General features: G+C 34.1%; 1 protein-coding gene and 1 long non-coding RNA gene across 2 annotated transcripts in view; one reads left to right on the forward strand and one right to left on the reverse strand.

Annotated features, from left to right (window-relative positions):
- The window catches only part of LOC145576787 (uncharacterized), a 28,291-nt gene extending 25,325 nt beyond the window's left edge, over positions 1-2,966 (reverse strand). Inside the window, exons 1-2 of the long non-coding RNA XR_014098554.1 lie at positions 2,562-2,966; positions 1,817-1,918 (exon numbers count right to left, since the gene is read on the reverse strand). This is a non-coding gene — a long non-coding RNA (uncharacterized LOC145576787). The remainder of the gene's footprint in view (positions 1-1,816; positions 1,919-2,561) is intronic.
- Positions 2,967-10,288: 7,322 nt separating this feature from the next.
- Positions 10,289-12,910, forward strand: LOC145575632 (putative disease resistance protein At1g61300). Its single transcript, XM_081633466.1, has one exon. The coding sequence runs from the start codon at positions 10,289-10,291 to the stop codon at positions 12,908-12,910; it is 2,622 nt and encodes an 873-aa protein (XP_081489592.1).
- The last annotated feature ends 9,197 nt before the right edge of the window (positions 12,911-22,107 follow it).

Genomic DNA, 22,107 nt, shown 5'->3' on the forward strand with positions numbered 1-22,107 from the left:
TGGCGCCAAAAATAAGTATTTAATTATTTATCTTAGTACATTAAATCAATAATAATTAATTATTTTGGTTAGTTTATATTTTATGATATACAACTATTTTAGTTTGATATTATCTAATATTTTTACTTCAAATCATTATATTAAACTATGATTTCAAAAAAAAAAAAAAAAAAAAAAAAATGGCCGTGAGAATTGGGTGATTCTTTTATCTCCAACAACCTTTGTTAAGCTAAGCATCTTAATCTATATTACTTCCTATCTTATCTCCCTAACCAATTAACACCTATCTTACTTTTTCTCTAATATCTTTCATTAGTTTCTTTTCCACGTAAATTAACCTAGACTAAATTTCACTCATATTCATTTGACAAACTTACATTTACCATGTTCCCATGTTAATCTCAATCTTCCTTTAACTCTATCTTACTACCCCTTAAACACTATAAATAGACCCTCAACACTTCACAAATTCCTCACACCAAAAATCAGAAATCCTCTTCTCTACTCGATCTCTATCTCATCACCCCTTCTTCTTACTCTATCTAGCTGAAATAAACTCTGCAACCCATAACTAAGTTGTTACCACCGAACAACTACCTCTTCCGCCACCAACGACCACCCAACTATACTATTAGCACTATTTTGATAAAGGTTAATATTTAGGTAGTTCATGCACAATAGAATGGTGTTTTTGGTTTTGTGTTATTTTGTTAACCTTATATTAATTAAGGTTATTTTATTTGTGTAGGAGGAGTCTCCCGATCGTGGTCAAGTTTAGTAGTCGTACCTTTTTGTTCTCGTGATCAAGGTACGTATAGGTGGCTAGGTCCTTGATACAATTTTTGAATGCGTGTTTTGTATAATGTTTGTTTTAATGATTGTTTGAATAAATGTTGCGTATGAATATTTAAGTTAACAATTTTCATGACAAGTTAAAGTATATAATTTTATGATTTGAAGGTTTGATCTCTAAATGTTGATCGATTTAATAAAAGTTGTTTGATTTATAAATCACTTGGTTTAATTAATTTGTAGCTCATTGTAAGCCTGAGTATTTGATATTTTAATTGTCCCTCTACCCGGGACTGGTTAAGTAAGACCATGAGCTTTGTATGATCTGGTCTTTCCTCGAGTATAGTATAACTTGCTTGGGGGGTGTGCACACTTAGGTGAGGAAAATTGCTTTAGAAATATATCAAAAATTGAGAAGTTTATAAATTGGAAATCTATTGGTTTGGAAAGCTTTTATTGATGGATATTACTACCCTTAGAAGGTTTAATTATTTTTGGAAAGTTTAATTTTGGAAAATGACTCGTGACAGGTTTAAATTTAAATGGTTATTTCGAAAGCATGTTTGCCTAATAAAAGTATTTACATGCCTTGCACTTATACGTACTTAGCGTTTTTGCTAATTTGTTTTCCTTTTTGTTTTGGTTCGCCCTGTTTACCATTTTGGTAAGCAGTCTTGATTTCAGGTGTGAAGTTGTTCGTACGCATACTAGAGTAGGGATTGGGATCACATAGATAGGAATTAATTTTATTTATGTATGGACAAGTTTTTATTGGTTTATTTTGAAACAGTTATTATGGTTATTCATATTATTAATAAAAGTTAGTTATTTTTCCGCTGCAATTTGAGTAATTAATTAAGCCTTACGTTTTCACGTGGCGGTAATACGCCCAAGTCTATCTCTACGGTATTTGTATACGTATAAATATAGTATTTACGTAGAGGGAGATTTGGGGGTGTTACAAGGCATAATCTCAAAATCTCAAAAAAAAAATTACAGTATCATATATATGGATTGAAAAAACCTGGAAAGCAGAAGCTTTATTTCAATCAATTGGACGAATTGGCGAATTACTCGATAACATTGATTCTCAATCTTTTTTCAAAAGAATACGACCAATTTGGACCTTCAAAAAATAAAATTGTTAGATACAAAACTAGTCTCCCATTTTTTGTATATCAATCAATCAAATCTGCTATATATGTTTACGAATCTTAGAGCATCCATTCCTTTGATTTTGATGTCAGATGATTGTATAATTTTAATTCATTCATTCATTCGTATATAATTATTGATTGAATTTGTTTTATGATTGATTAGCTGTGCATTGGTTCTGTTTTGAATGCCATTCATCTAAACAACCACAGTATGTATTTGTAGGATGTTAGATTAATTGTACATTTTTACGATACATCTAATTAGATTAATAGCGTGCAATAGTCTAGAATTTCCACTTTTCCAGATATTATTAGCAAAAATAAAAAATTAATGTCTCTATTAATGTCTCTGTTGCAACACGATGACACGAGCAGGGCCGAAAAATTAAAAAAAAATGAAATAAAAATTGCTTCAATTCATCAATTGAAATTATCAAACCAAGAATTAATTAAAAACAAAAATAAAAAATTTACCAGAAGACACAGACACGAAGCATTCAAACTTCAAACTTTCAAAGCAGGGCCGAAAAATTTTAAAAAAATGAAATAAAAATTGCTTCAATTGAAATTATCAAACCCAGAAATAATTAAAAACAAAAATAAAAAATTTACCTAAAATCGATTGCTTCAATTCGTTCCCCTAAAAAAAAAAAAAATTGCTTCAACCCTTCAATTTGTTTTTGATTTTGTATAAAGTATAATTGTATCAATTGGGAATAGATAGATGAAGATGATTGAATGGAAGATAACCCATATATATGGGAAAATAATTACCGTTTGATAACAAGAAATTCGGAAGATTGAAATTGATTTCTTGACTGAGTTTATTTTTTTTTTCCGTTGAAATTCTGGGAAAATATGCAATACAATTTTCCATGATTAATGTAATTAGGGAGGAATTTGGAAACATGGAGAAATTAATATGGAAGGTTGAATTGATTGAATGGGATTATGGGAATTGGGAAAGTTGAATGCGTGAATGTTGCTTCTCCTTCCTCTTTGCTGTCTTCTGGCGATAAAAACAACATTTGTTTTATTTATTTATTTATTTTTATTTATTTTTTTAAATAATAAGTGGAAAAAAATTTGGGCCCTTTAAATTGGGGGTCCTGTGCTAAGGGGCACCTTGCACATGGCCTTCTACGGGCCACACTTTTTGACCAACCAGTCTGTAGAGGAATATCGAGCAACTACAACCACATATATAAGTTACATGATCATAATAATCAGTTCTTATAAACATGTTGTAGCGATTAAAATGTATCCTTCTCATTTTACTTTTCCTATTTTGACTAATAAGCTCTAACATAATTGGTTATGTCTAGCAATAAAATAAGACAGTTTGAGCATGATTGTACTTGTGTTTTATGAACAAATTGATGACACCCTAGCTAGGAAGGTAAATTGTATTACTCACTATTTGAACAAGCTAATTATCTTCCGTCAATAAAAAGTTAATTATCTTGTTTTCAATAATAATGTACAAAATTATTATTTTTCTTAGAAAGAAAGATACACAATTATAATTAGCTTGTCTTCTCTCAAAATTAAGACCTAATTTATCTAAATAAATAATAGGAAATTTTTTGTCTAAGAAGGGGTCTATGTGCTAATAACTGTCCTTTTTGTGTCTTAGCAAGAGGAGAATTTTTATTGATCAAAGTTCAAACTACGTACACTACGTACTACAAAGTGGCTATGTTAACACCCCCTTGTGGTGTTAGTGTTAAACACTGAATGTAGCCACATTTTTTTTTTCGTTGGATCAAAAAAATATTGGCTACGTCAACACTAACTCCATAAAAGGGGTATTACAACCAAGAATGCAACTATAGTGGTATAAGTTTGAAACTTGATTCTTAATATCATATGTTTGGTAGAAGAATGAAATGATTTTTTTTTTCTTTATTTGATACCCATCTTCCCCCTAGATGATTTCTAAAACACCATACCTTGGAAATTTTTGCTTTTGAGGTATGAGGTTGAACTCTTAAAATCATTAAACAAATATACAAGAGACTTATAAAACTCTTTATAATCTATCCGCTATTCAACATTACATTTCAAATTATTTATACCAAAAAAATCATACTTTTAAAAAAATTACTCAAATTAACATTTCGGGACAATGACTGGGATTACACATTAGTGATTTTTGTATATAAGAAGTAATTGTAAATTTTAATGGTCAAATTAAGTTATACATTAACACGTATTCTAGTTAAATTGCTACTATGATTATGAAACAAAAAGAGTAGTAAATTTGACGCATAATCTAAGCCCCATTACTAAGAAGTTTCTTCTAAGTGTTTTAGTATTGACAAAATGTGACTCACTTGGTAAGTTTTTTTTAACTAATATCCTAGTATAGAGGTTTGAGATTTAAATCCTATCAATTGATGATGGTTGAGGGTAGAGACTACCTCCCTTTTACTTTGAGGTAGAAATGTCAATTTAAATACTCAGGTCGGCCGATTGGGTTTAGTGGGGTCAATTCAAAGTTGAGTTATACTAAATTTTTATATCCATACAAGTCGAAATCAGAGCATGAATAAGTTATTTTTTTAACACTTGCAGTCTTGCACCGTCTAATTGTTCTGATTTACGAAACATAAATTGAAATAAACTGAATTGATTGGGGCTGAACTGAACTGAATAGAGGTGAAATGAATTGTTTATGAGAAAAGGAAATTAAAAACTGAATTGAACTGATTAGAACTGAATTGAACTAAACTAAAATGAACTGAATTGAAATTAAGCTGACAGAAAAGACCCTAAGTAGGCATAACCCTACATTATTGGACGAAAAAAAGAAGTTTCCTAGTAATTTTAAGGAAATTCACAAAACAACTTTTTGACTGTTTACTATTTACTTATTTAGTAACTTAAGTCAATTGGAGACTTGGATTCTTACTGTATATATTTGTGTAAGATCAAACATTCACTTGTATTTTAGTTTCATCTTTGATACACAAAATTTCACCACTAGACTTTCTGAATTCTGATAAATACCGGTGGAAAAAATGAAATCACAGCACAGGTGTATACGAATATTCTTCTGCTTTCTCATTTTAATTAATCTGATTTCCTTATTCTTGATTCTTGAATGTGTTACATAATCTCATTCAAAATTTGCTTAATTTTTAGCTTTATGAAGCTGTTAGCCTTTTCGTTTCTAACAAACATAATGTTCAAGGTTTTTTTGTTTGTTTGTTTGTTTTTTTTTTTGAGATCTTAACTTGTAATTGTTAGAATTAATACTCCATACACAAATTTGGGGGATTACTGGTCCCTAATTTAAAAGATTTGAAGAGTTTATGCATTTTTGTTGAGTATTGTTATTGGTGATTTATTAATGGATAATTGGTAAGTAAAGCTAGCTATTCCTCTTTCTAATTAAGGTACTACACCATTAATTTAGGCTTTTAGACCACATGTCCACACTAAAAAAGTCAGACCACGCCAGAAAAATTCATACAATACCAGATCTTTCTATTCATATTTGCACATTACTCCATAAGATAAATATAATATGAGGATGCCCCAATTTCTCATGGTCATATGACATTTTCGTAAATAAATCAACAACTTTATTTAATTGTGGAGCCCACAATAATGAAAAAGTTATTGATTTATTCACGAAAATGCCATTATGAGAAACAAATTTGTTTCTCAAAACAGAAAATTTCCCAATATAATATGTTTCCATTTGATAATGTTTTTTCTTATACATTAATGTGTAACAAGTCGGAGTTTTGGTTGTTAAAAAAAAAAGGCGGAGTTAAGTCAAATTAGACAATCACATTAGAGTAGAAAAAGTCAGAGAAAGAATATGTAATTTCAAAACAAAGTGTAGTGTGCTTTATGAGGCTATGGTAATGACTAATGAGATTATTTTGTTGCTAATGTTTTTCATTTCGTTACAATGATTTACCAGTTTATTGTGTCAAACATATAGAAAAATGGAGTTCAGATTTATAAAGATTATTTTTATTTCATACCATCTATTTTTTTTTTTTTTTTTTCAGTAACCATATTCAGTCATATTGCATACATTCTGAATTTTGTAGGACCTGATTATTGGTCACTTTTCCTATTTCAGGGCTCATTTCAGAAATATAAGGCAGGAGAGATTGTTTTACCTTTCTGAAGTCTGAATAGTAAAGCAATACCTTTCACTTAATTACAATCTTCCTACTTTTTCTAGTAAAAGATCAATTTTATGTTTTCACATTTCCACTTTCTTCCTTATCATACTCAAAATGGCTGAAATTCAGTTGGATATCTATATGTACTTTCTGTATTCTCATATATAATTTTTTTTTTCTTTCTTCTGCTAGGTTATTCATCCAGCTCTGTTTTGTGGAAGCTGTTCAAGAGGCTCAACTTCAATCTGAATTCAGCCCGTCTTCTACAAATCTACATGAGTTTACTACGATTTTATTGAAATTGACAAAAAAAAATCCGGGCAACTAGAGGTACATCACTTACTAGTTACTCCTCCTTTTGTTTGCTGTTTCAGTTGCTTCATTTCTTAAGAAATCTCATAATCGTTTTCTAAATCTTCATTCGAAATTCTCTTGTCTATGAAAGGTCCATTAAATTATTTCATTATGTACAGTTTTCCCAAGGATTTTCCCCTTCCAAAGGCTGATAAATTATGCCACAATTATTAAAATATTTCAATAACAGTAACAATTATCTACTAGTTTTATGATTTAAACATGGAGAAATATAAATTTTTTATTTAATTTCATTCCATGGAGCTATTATTAATAAACCAATTTTCAGTGATTGCATAAACTGAGTTTTCTAAGGACCTGATTATTGGTCAAAATTCCTATAATTGAGGCAGGACTCTATTATACTTATATAGTTAAGAAGACAAAAAGGACTAGTACATTCAGTAGATAGGCAGGAGAGATTATATTACCCTTCTGAAGTCTTATTTGGCAGGGTTTTAAAGTATAAGTTCATCATTGTAATGGCTGGGATTTTTTTTTTGTACTGCAAATATTTAGTTCTTGTATACTCATCAATTACTCATATTTATTCTGGTTTTTTCTTCTTCTACGTTATTGAGCCAGTTCCGTTTTCTACTGCATTTTCTAGAAGCTCTTGTGGGCTGCGGCATAGCTTCAATCTGATATCAGCTCATCTACAGTAGTGTACTCAGATTTGCTTGAAATTGAGAAAAAATCAAGACTGATTGAGGTACACAATTTACGTCTTAATCCTTTTTTTTTTTTCTCTCTTTCAGTTGCCATATTCTTCTTATAGTTGCCTCATGTCGTAGCTTCATGTCTTAAGAAATATCATTATCCTTCTTCTATTGTTTATTCAATATTCTTTAGTCTACAAAGGTCCAACAAATTATTTCATTACAGTTTTCCCAAGGTTCTCCCAGTTCCCAAATGCTGATATATTATTATGCCATGATTTCTCTTTTAAAAATATATTGTAGCAACTATGATGCATGGGTATTGCTCTGGTAAACTCCAATCGATTTTTCTTTGGCCTTAATGTTCTTTTTTGTCATTCTTAAATAAAAACAGAATTTGTGAAAATATTAGTGTTCATAGTGCACTAGAAGCTAAGATAGAGTGATAAATTGTAGAATTATTTCCCTATGTTTATTTTCTTTGAATTTTTTTTCATAAATTGTAAACCTAGTGATCTTAATTAATTAATTAATTAATTAATTAATTGCTTTGCACCTTTACCTCCAATAATTTAGACTACGGTTGTACCAAACCATTGATTTGTAATAATGCCTTATGGTGTTTTAATATACTCCATTTTTGCTATTCTGTTTTGTTTGTTTTTTTTTTTTGGACAAACCATTTTTGCTGTTCTTAGTCTATTTTTTTCGTATGGTCTTTATTGATTTAGAGAAGGCATATGACAAGGTGCCAAGAGAGATACTTTGGTGGGCAATGTTGAAGAAAGGTATCCCACGAAGGTATGTAGACCTAGTTAAGGATATGTATCGGGATGTGTCAACAAATGTGAGGACATGCGGAGGGTTGACAAAAGATTTCCCTATTACAATCGGATTGCATCAAGGGTCTGCATTAAGCCCTTTTCTTTTTGCAACGGTTCTAGATGAATTAACTAGACCAATTCAAGATGAGGTTCCATGGTGTATGCTGTTCGCAGATGATATCGTTTTGGTGGATGAGACTAAGGATGGGGTTAATGTCAAGTTGGAGCAATGGAGGCAAAGGTTGGAATCTAGAGGGTTTAAGCTAAGTCGGAGTAAGACTGAATATTTGGTATGTCGTTTTGGCACTCAGAGGGGGACAAGCAATGAAGTGGTGAGTTTGGATGGAAAGGATTTGACCATGAGTGAATGTTTTAAGTACCTAGGGTCGATCATCCAGAAGAATGGTGACATTGATCAAGACGTGACCCACAGGATTAAGTCAGGGTGGCTTAAATGGAGAGCGGCCACGGGAGTGTTATGCGACCGCAGCATTCCCTTAAAGTTGAAGGGAAAATTCTACAGGACTGCCATAAGACCAGTGTTGCTCTATGGTACAGAATGTTGGGCTTCTAAGAAAGAGCATATTAAAAAGATGGAGGTTACGGAAATGCGCATGTTAAGGTGGATGTGTGGAAACACTTTAAGAGATAGAATCAGAAATGAGGTTATTCGCAAGAAAGTAGGTGTGGCGGGCATTGTAGATAAATTAAGGGAAAATCGTCTGCGTTGGTTTGGACATGTAAGACGGAGACCCGAGGGTGCACCGGTGCGAAGAGTGGAAGAGTGGGACCATGGAGGGATTAAACGAGGAAGAGGGAGACCAAAGATGACTTGGTTGGAAGGAGTGAGGAAGGATATGAAGTGCATGGATTTACGTGAGGATGAAGTTTTGGATCGTAAGGGATGGAGGAGAAAGATTTATGTTGATGACTACACGGAATAATCAAATTTGGTTCATGTTAGCCGACCCCACTTTTGGGATTAAGGCTTTGATTGATTGTAGTCTATTTTTTTCGTGTTTTAAACTCAAACAAAATCCTGAATTCTAATTGCTTCTGTTTTTCTACTTCAGCTCACCACTCTTGCAATATTTAAAGGCCAAGGAAATCATTTGACTATTGTAGCCAAGGTTCTGGCTAAGGGGATTACACTGGAACCAGCAATTTCAAATCAAGGTGAGGAGATTTTAATCTTTCTTGCTCTCCTTTTATAATCTATTCTATGACTCAATGTACCTGCTGATCTACCTTTAAAAGGCGTTATTGAGACCCTTGACTGATACTAGTGAGAGATTCAAGGCTACATAGCCAGCTTGCTGATCTACCTTTAAAAGGCGTTATTGAGACCCTTGACTGATACTAGTGAGAGATTCAAGGCTACATAGCCAGCTAAAGTTGCTTGTGCCTTTTTATTTTTTACTTGCATACTTCGTATTTTTATGACATTCGGCTCATCATGTATTGATTAAATAAGAGTTTTGTAAATAACAAAAAAAAAATAAAGTAAGGAGCATAGGTTACTAGGGCATATGAAACCTTTACACAACAGTACAACACATTCGAAGTCCAAAAATGGCCTTTGCCTTTAAGCTATTAGCTATTACAATGTGTGAGATCATAACTATGATTGAATTCTAGGAGCCTCATTTTCCGCTGTTTGGTATTGAACACTTAGCTTGGAAGCAAACTATAAATCCGATCACCTATTAGCTGGAACTTGTAATTCAAACATGTTTACCTGTTTGCTTGCAATTTTAACGACATAAACTATGCCCGTTGATCATAAGGAGGAAACACACAGGGGCTGGTTCTTGATTTTACCGGGACTGGTTAGGAACTCTCTTGAACAACGAAATGACGATTGAAATTCAACCCTACCCTAACCTGAACTCTAATGACTTTATTGACACCTCCGGTTATATATTTGTACTAAAATAATTTTATTTGTTATTGTTGATTATTATTGTATTTACACAATTATGGTCCAAATCATTTTAGAAAATGAAATAAAAAAAACACTTGAAATTGTGAAGCATAGTAAGCTGTCTTGAAAATGAGAAGGGAAAAAAAAAAAAGCTTTCAAAGGTAATATAAAGTGTACTTCGTAATTAACAATAAAAAAGGAAATTTAGAAAAATAATAATCCAAAGGGAGAAGTACTTTTGTTCAACCCTAATCAAGTGCATGATCTGATGTGTGCTTTTAATTTACTTAGCATGAAAAGGTAGACTTAAATGTTGAAGCTTTCATAGTTAACAGGATTGCTGACTTTGTCTCTTTTTCTCACTCTAGCACTGTAAGAAGAAGCCAAAGTAGGTGGTGAGAAACAGTGTAACCAAACCTCCAGCAATTTAATGGGAATCCGCAAATTCATAGGCTGGTTTGGAAGTTGGCTTTTCAGTAACTCTGCTGGAGAATCTGGTGATATACACGGGGATGATACCCCCGAAGAAGGCACGATTAATGATGATGATCAAACTATACTTGTGCCAGCTTTGATCCGCCAACAACCGTCCTTTGATACAGAGCTTGAGCATGATAATGATCATCCAGGAAACAAGAAAAGGAAAGCAACTCATGATAGTATAGTGATTTATGATCACGAGCAAGGGTCTTCTTCAGCTTCCAGCTCCCAGCCCATATGTCAGTTGGATTGGCTATTATCTAATGATCCTGGTGTGTTTTGCATGAATGAGGCCCTCAGATGCAAACTGAGAAGTCTATTTGCCCGAGCAATTGATGTGTTTACAGAACTTAAGCATGATGAGATTCAGCCAAAAAAGAAGCGAAGGATGGAAGTTAACCAATGGTTGGCAGATGTGAATCGTATTAGAGACGAGGTTCAGAACTTAGCAACAGATGGTAAAAGCACAGAGCTCATCACTTCACAAGTTGATGAACTGTTGCAGCAGGGTAACTTTCCGCATGGATATGTATTGCCTGATGATAGCCCAATAGAATTTCCGCTCTCATCAAAGAATCCAGCAGGGGAAATGTTTGCATTGAACACTGCAACTATTCTTGAATGGTTGGAAAATAATGAACGCTGCATTATTGGTGTGTGTGGGATGAGAGGTGTAGGGAAAACTACTATGTTGAGGTGGATATACAGCGAGGTGCTTAAACAGGAAGACATCTTTGGACGTCCTTACTGGGTAACTGTCTCACAAAACTGCGATGAGCTCAAACTGCAAAATGAAATTGCTAAAGAGCTTGGTGTTGATCTTTCTGGAGAAGGTGATGATAGGAAGAGAGCAGCTCTTTTGCACAAACGATTATCCACGATGGGTCCGACTGTACTTTTCTTAGATGACATGTGGAAATGGAATCCATTCTTAGGAAAGGATATCGATTTTCCTATTGAAGGAAGCAGTTGCAAGATCATTTTAAGTAGTCGTTCACGTAAAGTGTGTCAAGAAATGGGATGCAAAGGCTTTGTCATCGAGACAAAAGTTCTCCCAGAAGGTGAAGCTTGGAACTTGTTTGTCGACAAGCTTGGGCACTATGACAAACTTACAGAGGAAGCAAAAGGAATCGCAAGATTAATTGCCAAAGAGTGTGGTGGTTTGCCACTTGCAATTGCTACTATGGCTCGGAGTATGACTGATGTGAATGATGTCTTTGTATGGAATGATGCTTTAACTGAGCTGAGACAATCTTCTTGTGAGCAGAGTGACATGGAAGAATACGTGTTTTCAGTATTAAAGTACAGTTATAATCGCCTGAATGACCAAAGGCTGCAGAATTGCTTCTTAAGTTGCATACTTTATCCTGAAGACGATAAGATAGAAAGGGAGGAGCTAATAGATGATTGGATTATGGAAGGATTGCTGGATGATGTAGGGAGCAGATCAAAGCAGCTGAACAAGGGCCATACAATCTTGAATAAACTGATAAACTCATGCTTGTTGGAAGCATGCACTGGTTTTCTTGGTTCTGAGTGTGTTAAGATGCATGATTTGATGAGAGATCTGGCTATTATGATCACAAAAGTATATCCTAGTTTCGTGACAAAATCAGGACTTCAACTGCGAGAAGTACCAGAAGAGGAGCAGTGGAGCCAGGATTTGGTAAAGGTGTCTTTGAGTTATAACATAATTGCGGAGATTCCAAATGGTATGGCACCTTTAACCCCAGAAATTACTGTGCTGTTGCTTAATGATAATCCTCTAAGGGGGATCCCAGAATCATTCCTTATGCACATGCGATCCTTCACCGTTCTTAATTTATCTCTTACTGAAATTGAGAGCTTACCAGAGAGTGTTTCTGATTTGACAAATTTAAGGGCGCTCTTACTTGCAGGATGTCGTGAGCTAACGTATGTGCCGTCACTAGCAAAGCTTTCAAATTTGAGGGTGCTAGATCTTGATTTTGCTGAGATGCTTGAAAAGGCTCCAGACGGGATTGAAAATTTAAAGTGTTTGGAAAAGGTGACCTATTTGCCATGGGATGTATCTGACAGCACTGGCTTCAATAAGCTTATTCAATCTTTACCATCGTCATTAAGTTGCTACAGTTTTTGGCTTCATGACCCAAAATCGTACAAAGCAATTATAGATCTAGATGATGATTATTTTCTTAGGAGATATGAGAAAGAAGTGTGGGTAGCAGGGGCAATAGTAGAAGATGACGAAACCACTTATATGCTCCCGGCAACAATTGAAATGCTGGATATATATAAATGTGATGTGAATAGAAGAAACCTGGGAGATGTTTTTCCCACCTTGGGTTTGGCTACAGACTTAAAGGAGATGAATATACATCACTGCAATGGGTTAAAATACATATCATCAGCGTCATCGTCATCGTCAGGGCCACAACAAGGATCTTTCATTGAGAACATATATCTTTGTGATCTGCCTGATTTAAGAGGGATAATAGAATTCGGGAGATGCAGTTTTTCCCACCTTTGCCAACTACAAATTATAGATTGTCCAAAAATAAAGGTGATTTTTCCCCTCCCGGAGAAGCTGTAGGAGTTTATAGGTACTACGCAGTGGAAATAACATGAATCATATTCATACAGTACCTAATCCAAGGATCTAATGCATAACACATAAAGAACAAATAATTGTACCTTTGAAGCGTGATTCCACGTGCGATCGAGCAAGAACAAAGGGAGATAAAGAACCCCAAGCGTGATTCCTCTACTTGGTCCACGGGCACAAGTTAAACCTCCACTAATGCTAGTTAGTCGTGACTGAACGCTTCAATCAACCTTCAACGGAGAAGAGAGACACGAGCTAACCATGAACCACCATGACGAACACCACGAGCCACCATGAGGGGCGCCGCACGTACGGACGTGAAAGGGAGAGGGGAGGGCCGTGAGAGAGGAGAGTGTTTTAGGGTTTTGGGATTGGTTGCCTTGATGTCAAAATTCACAGTGTGTGAATTATGACTGCTTGCTACAAACCCTAGGCATGGATCTTATTTATAGATCATATCTCTAAATAAGAGCCCATGTCAAAAGCCCAAAACCCTTATCCAAAACACACTACTCTAGCCCAACACTCTACATGGTATGTCATAATCTCATGAGGCCCATTAATGGGCCTCTTACTTGTTTAACCCAATACCCTTGTTGTGTGACCTCATAGGATCCATTCTAAAGAGCTTTGGATTATTTGACTAGTCCAAAGATCATCTCTCATAGTCTAGCAACAGAGGATGACACCCCAAAAGAACGAACTTATTATCTCCATAATAGTGATCCTTGATATATCTAGTAATTGCACTTATCGAAGACATAACTCCTTCAATCTCCCACTTGTCTGAGACAAGTGCGCAATATTCAAATTCCTTAAGTCAATGTGTGTCGATTTGATAATATGATTGCATCTTATGTCGTGATCATATTAATCTACAAATCTTTTCTTGAAATCTGAGTTAGAATTACAAAACAAATGGTTACAATGTAATCCATTTGAGCACGGCCATGCATTTTCTGAATTCTCCCTCTTCAAGGAGCCAAGACACATTCCTAATTAAATAGGTAGACTCAATCCAATCTTATGGCAACCAAAGCTCCCACTCAACTCATGAAGTAACCGGGAAACATCCTTTATAATCTCCAGTTACGGCCAGACGTTTGAATGTACCACAGTTAAAACAATCATTGAATGAGATCAATGTTCCACTCATGTCAAAGGAATCCACTAATATATCCGGAAGCTCTATACTTGAACTTCAAAGTAGGTCTATAGTTCGATCATGCATCATTCATGCATATCCATGTGATTGACCGAGCATCACTACGCTCCTATAGCCCATGAAACTGCGCTATCCAATCAATCTTAACATGCTAGTTCATTATTGGAAATCATTTATGTCCAATTTAATGATTCCGAACTAGGAACTTAAATAATATATGAATTTAGTTCACCTGTGGGGTTTCATTCAAAAGGTCATCAACCTAGTGAGCCCATCAATTCATAATTATTTTGGACATATTATTTAATCTTGAAACCACGATTAAATAAGATTGAAACTTTGTTTCAATTGATAAACATAATTCTGCAAGCTAATGTATTTACTTTTGTAATATGCTTTCTCAAAACATACACAACTAAAATTACATAACTTGCTTCAATCCAAAAACCTTAGTATGACTCTCATACCTTGGTCATGGAAGGGGTTCAGTAAGTAGAGTTCATGAGACATTCTCATAAACATGAACTTTGCAATTTCTAAATCTTATAATCATTTTTATCTCCATACACTAAGAATTTTCCTTCGCCCTTTTGCAAGGAACTTAGGAATTTCTAATTTGTATTCCAACGTTACATTGGATTTCGATTGAAATCTATCATCACTTGTTCTTTAAAACACGTGAATCAAATAGACGAGTATAGTCCATGGTATGCATGATGCATCCTTTGCCAATTGCATAAGGATCATCACTCAAAGTCTTAATTTCATCAATCCTTTCTCAAGGTATTGAATCATTAAGCAACGTGCCATGTCACAAGGGATTGAAACTCTTTTCAATATAATGTTGAACCTTATAAGAATCTTATCAATATAAGCTTCTTAACCAAACTCAAACATCCTTCGAGACCTATCTATATAGATCTTGAATCCCAAATGTACTCATCTTCTTCTTCAAGGTTTTCATATAAAATGCATTAGCCATTACTTGATCCTTCAATAATTGCATTCTGTACTAGACCAATTAGAAGACTTCATAGCTCCCACTAAACATCTTGTACATACAAGACCTTTTCTTTATTTTACGAGAACATCAAACGATTTGATTAACTCACAAAATTAAGAACATTGACTCCCTGATGCTAACTTCAATCCATTATTGATCTTTTATGCATCCCTAGGATTATTGGATCTCCAAACTTTTGATTGTATCATATACAAATCTTATTTCATGAACAATTTCAAGAAAGTGTTTTGAAATCCATCTACTAAATCTTATAAGGTAGAAATCACTAAGTATCTTTAATAGATCTTTGCAACATGTAAAGGTTTCATCATAATCATAGTCATACTATGAATTAGTTGAATCCTTTAACAAGTCTTTGCTTTAGTTAGAAAACATTTTTCTTTCTTGTCTGCTCTGCTTATATGGGTTTCACCCAACTTAGGCAAATTATTCAAGTGTCATACGCTTGCTTACAGACTTAGAGTCTATTTAAGAATTCATGGTTTTTAAACCACTTGGAGTCATAACTTGTCAAATCATCCTTATTACTTGCATAATCATCATGTTCCAAAATGAGTATTTTAGAACTCTTAGTCAATATGAAATCATATTTCTTTGGCTAAGTTTTACATATGCTAGTCATCATTGTGGGTTTTTATGCAACAATTGAAACTCATACAACAACTTTGTTTAGTTTTCAATGAGAAACGACAATAGAGGATGTGCACTTGGAATGTACTACCTTCGACACGTGGTTATTAATCCCATTACACTTAATGAGACCACGCGTTGTCATTTGTATCATGAGGTGAATCATGCTCATATTGTTGCTGTTATTCGATAACTTCTCAAATTTCTTCAAGATTTTCGAAATCACTTTTCTTGAACTCTTTCAAGGTTCTCGAACTTTTCGAGATTCTTATACTCCCACTTGCCTTTTGAGGAGGCATATTTAGCATAGGGTGAACCAACCATGGTTTGAACCACGTTTGTTTGTTGCTTTTCTCGAACTCTTTTGAGATTTACGCTACTCCCACTTGACCTTTTGGAACAATTTCCATAAGGGCACCTACTTGAGCAACAAACATTTTGTGCTAAGTATGGTTTGTGTAGTAGTACCCAGTGCTCTATATAGGAATCGAGCGTGCATCAAACGGTTTAATACATGTTTTATTCCTTGCTTTGTAGAAAGACTTAATAAGAACTTTTCTTATCCATATCACATATGAAGCCTTTGCTACATTCTGATTTGACTTATGTAATTTTTGTAGCTTATCTTAAAAGTATATCCCTTGAACAATGGTTGGAAGATAGGTAATTTACATCCATTATCAAAATATATCTCATATAGGTTGATAGCTCCCTTCATAAACACTTCACAAGGTTTTCTTTCGGTGTTTGTTGTAAAACGATTTCTCAACTCTTGGATGTTTATCAAGGTCTTGGCTTAAATTCTCATTATTATGATCATGTCGCAATACTTTGAATGTGTTGCCAAGTACATGTTTTGACTTAAATTTTCACAATTACAATCATATTGTAGTGTAATCATTATCTTGTCAAGTTACTGAGCTTCATACTGAAAATTTTGAACTTTTCAAAATCTTCACTCTTATGCTTCACCTAGGCACAAGTGATCATATCACAAATGAAGTTTCATTGTCCGTCTCTAGCCTTGAACCTTTGGTTTTCTTACATCGATATGTATTCGACCTCGAGTTCACATCATCATTTCTCTAAATGGTGACTTAGTCAAAATTTCAAATTAGAATGATAATTACATATATCAATAGATTCATAATCTAATGATATTGAAAGTCCATCCCTTTGGATCTTCCGCATGCAATTTTCATTTTCATTCGAATTAATTGATATTTTAGAGACAATTTATATATATAGAAATGGTTTAATTATTTCTATCATATAGAATTTTAAACCTATTTAGCAATTCAAAACACATTATGACTCAATGAAGCATAGAATAACATTTATTCCTCGTTTTGAATCTTCGATGCTTAGTCATTACTAACATTGAATGGTGTTTTGATAATGGCAAGAATGAATAACATTTATTTAATTCTAGCCAATTATTAGTGGTGAAATACTGGTTCTACTTGTAAAGTTGCAACTTTTGCTTCCAAACTTGTAGATACTACTTGTGAAGTAGCAACATTTGCTTCTAAGCTTGTAGATTTATTTCTCCTTTAGCAATAACTTCTTCCTTTAGTTCAATCACATTGTGCAATGAGTGATCTAAACAAGACATCATATGTCCAAGAAGTAGTAATATGCCAAATCAATTTCTATAATATAATTCTTAAATTGGAACATTTCCATTCTTTTACCTTCCAACTATATGAGGTAGTTTCTAATCAATTGAAATTGATCCATTTAATTTGAAACATTTGTTGTTCATAACAACTTTTAGCATGTAAGTAGTTTTAGGTTTGAGAAGTAGCAACTTGTTTGCATTTCTTGGCCTATAACATCTTAATGCAATCCTTATATATTCCTAAACCTTTCCCTTTGAGCCACTTAGAACACTTCTCTTAGGTTCAAATTGATGCTTTGCTTAACTTCTTTAAGCACTTTTCATGATTTTGCTAAGTCTATTCAATCATTTTTCATATTTGAGTTTAATCAAGTATTAAACTCTATATAAAGTAGATGAAGAATACTGTCGTTTGATCAACTTTTGATTATAGATATTTCCAATCACTTTCTTATATTCAATCATATTGAGGATAAGAGATTTTATTGGATTTTTATACTTGTCTTTTGGAGGGTTTGTACCTCTCATTTCATTATATCAATTGAAACATTTTTCAAAATGAAGATGTGTTGGCATTTTACTCAAACATTTTGAATAAAACCAACCTTAGACATGTGACATGAATTTCTAAAACTTTCCTTTTAGAACAATCTTAGCAAAATTGGAATATAGGTTTATGGATTATCTTTTAAACCTTTTGATTACGTTTCTCAACTTTATTTTCAATCGAGGAAATTATATATAATAATAAAATTAGAACGACATGTTACTTATAAGTAAACGCAAAATTCAATATTGTTTATTAAATTTAAAGTACCATAAGCGAATTAAATTGGTAACTTTAAAACACTCTATTCAATTTAAGTGATCCCATCTTGAATTAAGTGATTCCAAGATCCTTTATTCGTGCAATAATTAACCGGACTGAGGCCCTGCCATCAACCATTACATTTTCAAGGTGAGTAAACTCTTTACTGATTACAACTCTTGTAACTCTTGGTTGAATAATTAACCATCACATGTTTAATTATTACTCTTAGCTTCAAGGTTCTAAACTGATCTTTAGGTAACCTTGTTGAATATAACCAATTAAAAGTGTAGAACGTGATCTACCCCCACTTCCCCAAGATATTTATGATGCTCTACTGAGGCCGACCCATCACAAACGATCAAGGTTTTCGTCGGGTTTTTAATTGGAAAAGCTGCATCAATATTACTGGGATCTAGATTTATTATGTTGTGATTATATAGTGAACTCTAGCGCATCATCAAGCAACATAAATAAACCTAAACATGCATAAAATACTGAATGCATAAATAAGACATAGCATGGCCCCTAATCCTAAGAAAACTAATAAAGTAAATGCTCCCACTTGAATCATCATGGATCGCATCCACCTTGCTCCTTTGGGCCTATACTTCATGGGCTTCTTGGATTAATTGCAACTTGTAATTCTACTCTATTCTATCTACTACTTAAATAAAATAAAGTAAAATTACAAAATACTTTACCGGTTCGTAGACCGTACTAAGATTACAAAAATACTTCACGATGCGCAGATCGTATTTAGCAATCTACTGGGCCATACTAGTCATTATATAGCAATAAAACAACATCATATATTATAAAATTGCCACATAATAAATCACTCATCATGCTTTCCTAAACTACAACATCGAATGTTCACAATTAAGGAAACATGGCATCTAAATATCTCATATTTTAATTAATGTAATTAGATAATATCATATATTATTCATGATCATCAATAAAATATCATATATTCTAAGTTAGTCATGAGATAGAATCAAATCTTATTTTAATCTTAAAAGATAAATCATATTTATCCTCAAAGATTATCCTAACAAAGTTAGGAAATTCTATCCTAATTACTAGTCAATCACAATATTTTAAATCAATTATATCCAAAAATAATTATGGGATAATCACATTATTTAAATCAATTATTATCCTTTTGGAATATGCTCAGAATATCCTAACAAATCTTATCCAAAATTAACCACTTTAATTATGGATAATTACTAATTTAACAACTTAAATATGGATAATATCAAATATAACAACTTTTGAATATTTGATTTTATCCTAAAATAAAAGATTTTATCCAAATAAAACCAATTTTATCTTTTAAAATAACAGATCATATTTTCAAAATTATTTTAACTTATCCAAAATAAAACCGATTTTATCTCAAAATAATTCGTAATTATCCTGAAATAATTTTTCAAAACAGAATTTTTTTTTTTGAAAAAACCGTGCACCAGCCACCGTGGTGTGGCCAGCCGAAGCCGGCCACGGTGGCCGTACACCGTGAGGTGTACGCTGCACTGCAGCGGTGCACAGCAGCAGCAGCAGCGCCGCGCAACTGCTGCACGGTGTTGTTGTTGCTGCACTTCGCTGACCCGACCTGCTGCCCCATCCCACCCCTCCCTCCGGACCACCTGCAGCGGCAGCCGCCGTGGCTGCGCCACCCAGCCGCGGTTGCCGCTGCTAAAACCCCTTTTTTTTTATTGATTTCAATTTTATCAACAACTTTTGTTAAATAAAATTCATGTGGTCCATGATAAATTAAAACATAACTTTTATGCTAATTCATCCAATTAAAATTAAATTCACAATCTAATTTTAAAACTAGGGTTCTTCATGAATTTTAATCCCCAATTCAATTTAACTCTTAAATTAAATAATTTGATCATGAAAAATTCATAATTTATCATGAAATCAAATAGATTAAATTCATTAATTACATAGTAAACGAATTAAATCAAAACCAAAACATAAAATTCATAATTTAGGGTTAGGGTTTCGAAATTTTCGAAATTAGGGTTTGGGGGGTCGAAATTTTCGAGCATAATAGGCAAAAATCGGATCTCTTCATGGCTATTTTGAGCATTATTAAATCACATTTAATCAATTCCAAGAGTTAAATCACATTTAATATAATAATTGACCCATAATTAATTATTCTCCCTCCTAATTGAATTAAAATTGTGGATTATCAAAGAATTATTGGCAATATGCGTAAATGCAATAGGCTAACTGATACCACTGTAGGAGTTTATAGGTACTACGCAGCGGAAATAACATGAATCATATTCATACAGTACCTAATCCAAGGATCTAATGCATAACACATAAAGAACAAATAATTGTACCTTTGAAGCGTGATTCCACGTGCGATCGAGCAAGAACAAAGGGAGATAAAGAACCCCAAGCGTGATTCCTCTACTTGGTCCACGGGCACAAGTTAAACCTCCACTAATGCTAGTTAGTCGTGACTGAACGCTTCAATCAACCTTCAACGGAGAAGAGAGACACGAGCTAACCATGAACCACCATGACGAACACCACGAGCCACCATGAGGGGCGCCGCACGTACGGACGTGAAAGGGAGAGGGGAGGGCCGTGAGAGAGGAGAGTGTTTTAGGGTTTTGGGATTGGTTGCCTTGATGTCAAAATTCACAGTGTGTGAATTATGACTGTTTGCTACAAACCCTAGGCATGGATCTTATTTATAGATCATATCTCTAAATAAGAGCCCATGTCAAAAGCCCAAAACCCTTATCCAAAACACACTACTCTAGCCCAACACTCTACATGGTATGTCATAATCTCATGAGGCCCATTAATGGGCCTCTTACTTGTTTAACCCAATACCCTTGTTGTGTGACCTCATAGGATCCATTCTAAAGGGCTTTGGACTATTTGACTAGTCCAAAGATCATCTCTCATAGTCTAGCAACAGAGGATGACACCCCAAAAGAACGAACTTATTATCTCCATAATAGTGATCCTTGATATATCTAGTAATTGCACTTATCGAAGACATAACTCCTTCAGAAGCAACTTTCCCTTCCAAATCTAAAATATCTTGATGTGTCAAAATGTGTTGAGTTAGAGGAGATATTTGAATCAAACAATGGTAATCATACCAACTCTGCTGTTGCTCTTCCTAACTTGGTTAGTGTATACTTATATTCTCTACCAAGGTTACGAAGACTTTACATGAACTCGCATCTCTGTACTTCGCTGGAAAAGCTTTATGTAAGATTCTGCAATGAGCTGGAAGAGATATTTGACAGTGGTGGCAGCAATGGTTCCATGAATGCTTGTTATCCACAACCCAACCCCTTCTCTGTTCTCCCCAAATTGAAGATTATACATTTGGACGGTTTGCCGAAGTTGGGAAGCATCTATAAGGACCTGCACCTCTGTCCTTCGCTGGAAGAACTTCGGGTGTGGGACTGCAAAGAGTTAGAAGAGATATTTGAGAGCGGTGGCAGCTATAGTTCATCTCCATCTTCTCAAGGTGAGACAGAGTCACTGATGGTTGATCCCATAATTGCTTGCATTCCACACAAACCAAATCCCGTCTCTGCTCTCCTCAAATTGAAGATTATAATTTTGAATGATTTGCCGAAGTTGGGAAGCATCTATAAGGACTTGCACCTCTGTCCTTCGTTGGAAGAACTTAGTGTGTGGAACTGCAATAAGTTGGAAGAGATATTCGAGAGTGGTGGCAGCAATAGTTCGTCCTGCAATTCACCACCTAGCCCCAACTCTGTTCTCTCCAAATTGAGAATAATAAGTTTGGGAAATCTACCAAAGTTGGAAAGCATCTATAAGGACTTGCATCTCTGTACTTCGCTGAAAGAGCTTGAAGTGATGGATTGTCCGAAGATAGAGCGAATTTTCGAAGCACCCGAACCCATACTTGCTCTGC

The sequence above is a fragment of the Chenopodium album genome, chromosome 13, assembly GCF_948465745.1.
Source record: "Chenopodium album chromosome 13, dcCheAlbu1.1, whole genome shotgun sequence".
Taxonomy (NCBI): Eukaryota; Viridiplantae; Streptophyta; class Magnoliopsida; order Caryophyllales; family Amaranthaceae; genus Chenopodium; species Chenopodium album.

What these genes read in the sequence shown, in the direction of transcription:
- LOC145575632 (XM_081633466.1), top strand. Translation starts at nt 10,289, where the DNA reads ATGGGAATCCGCAAATTCATAGGCTGGTTTGGAAGTTGGCTTTTCAGT.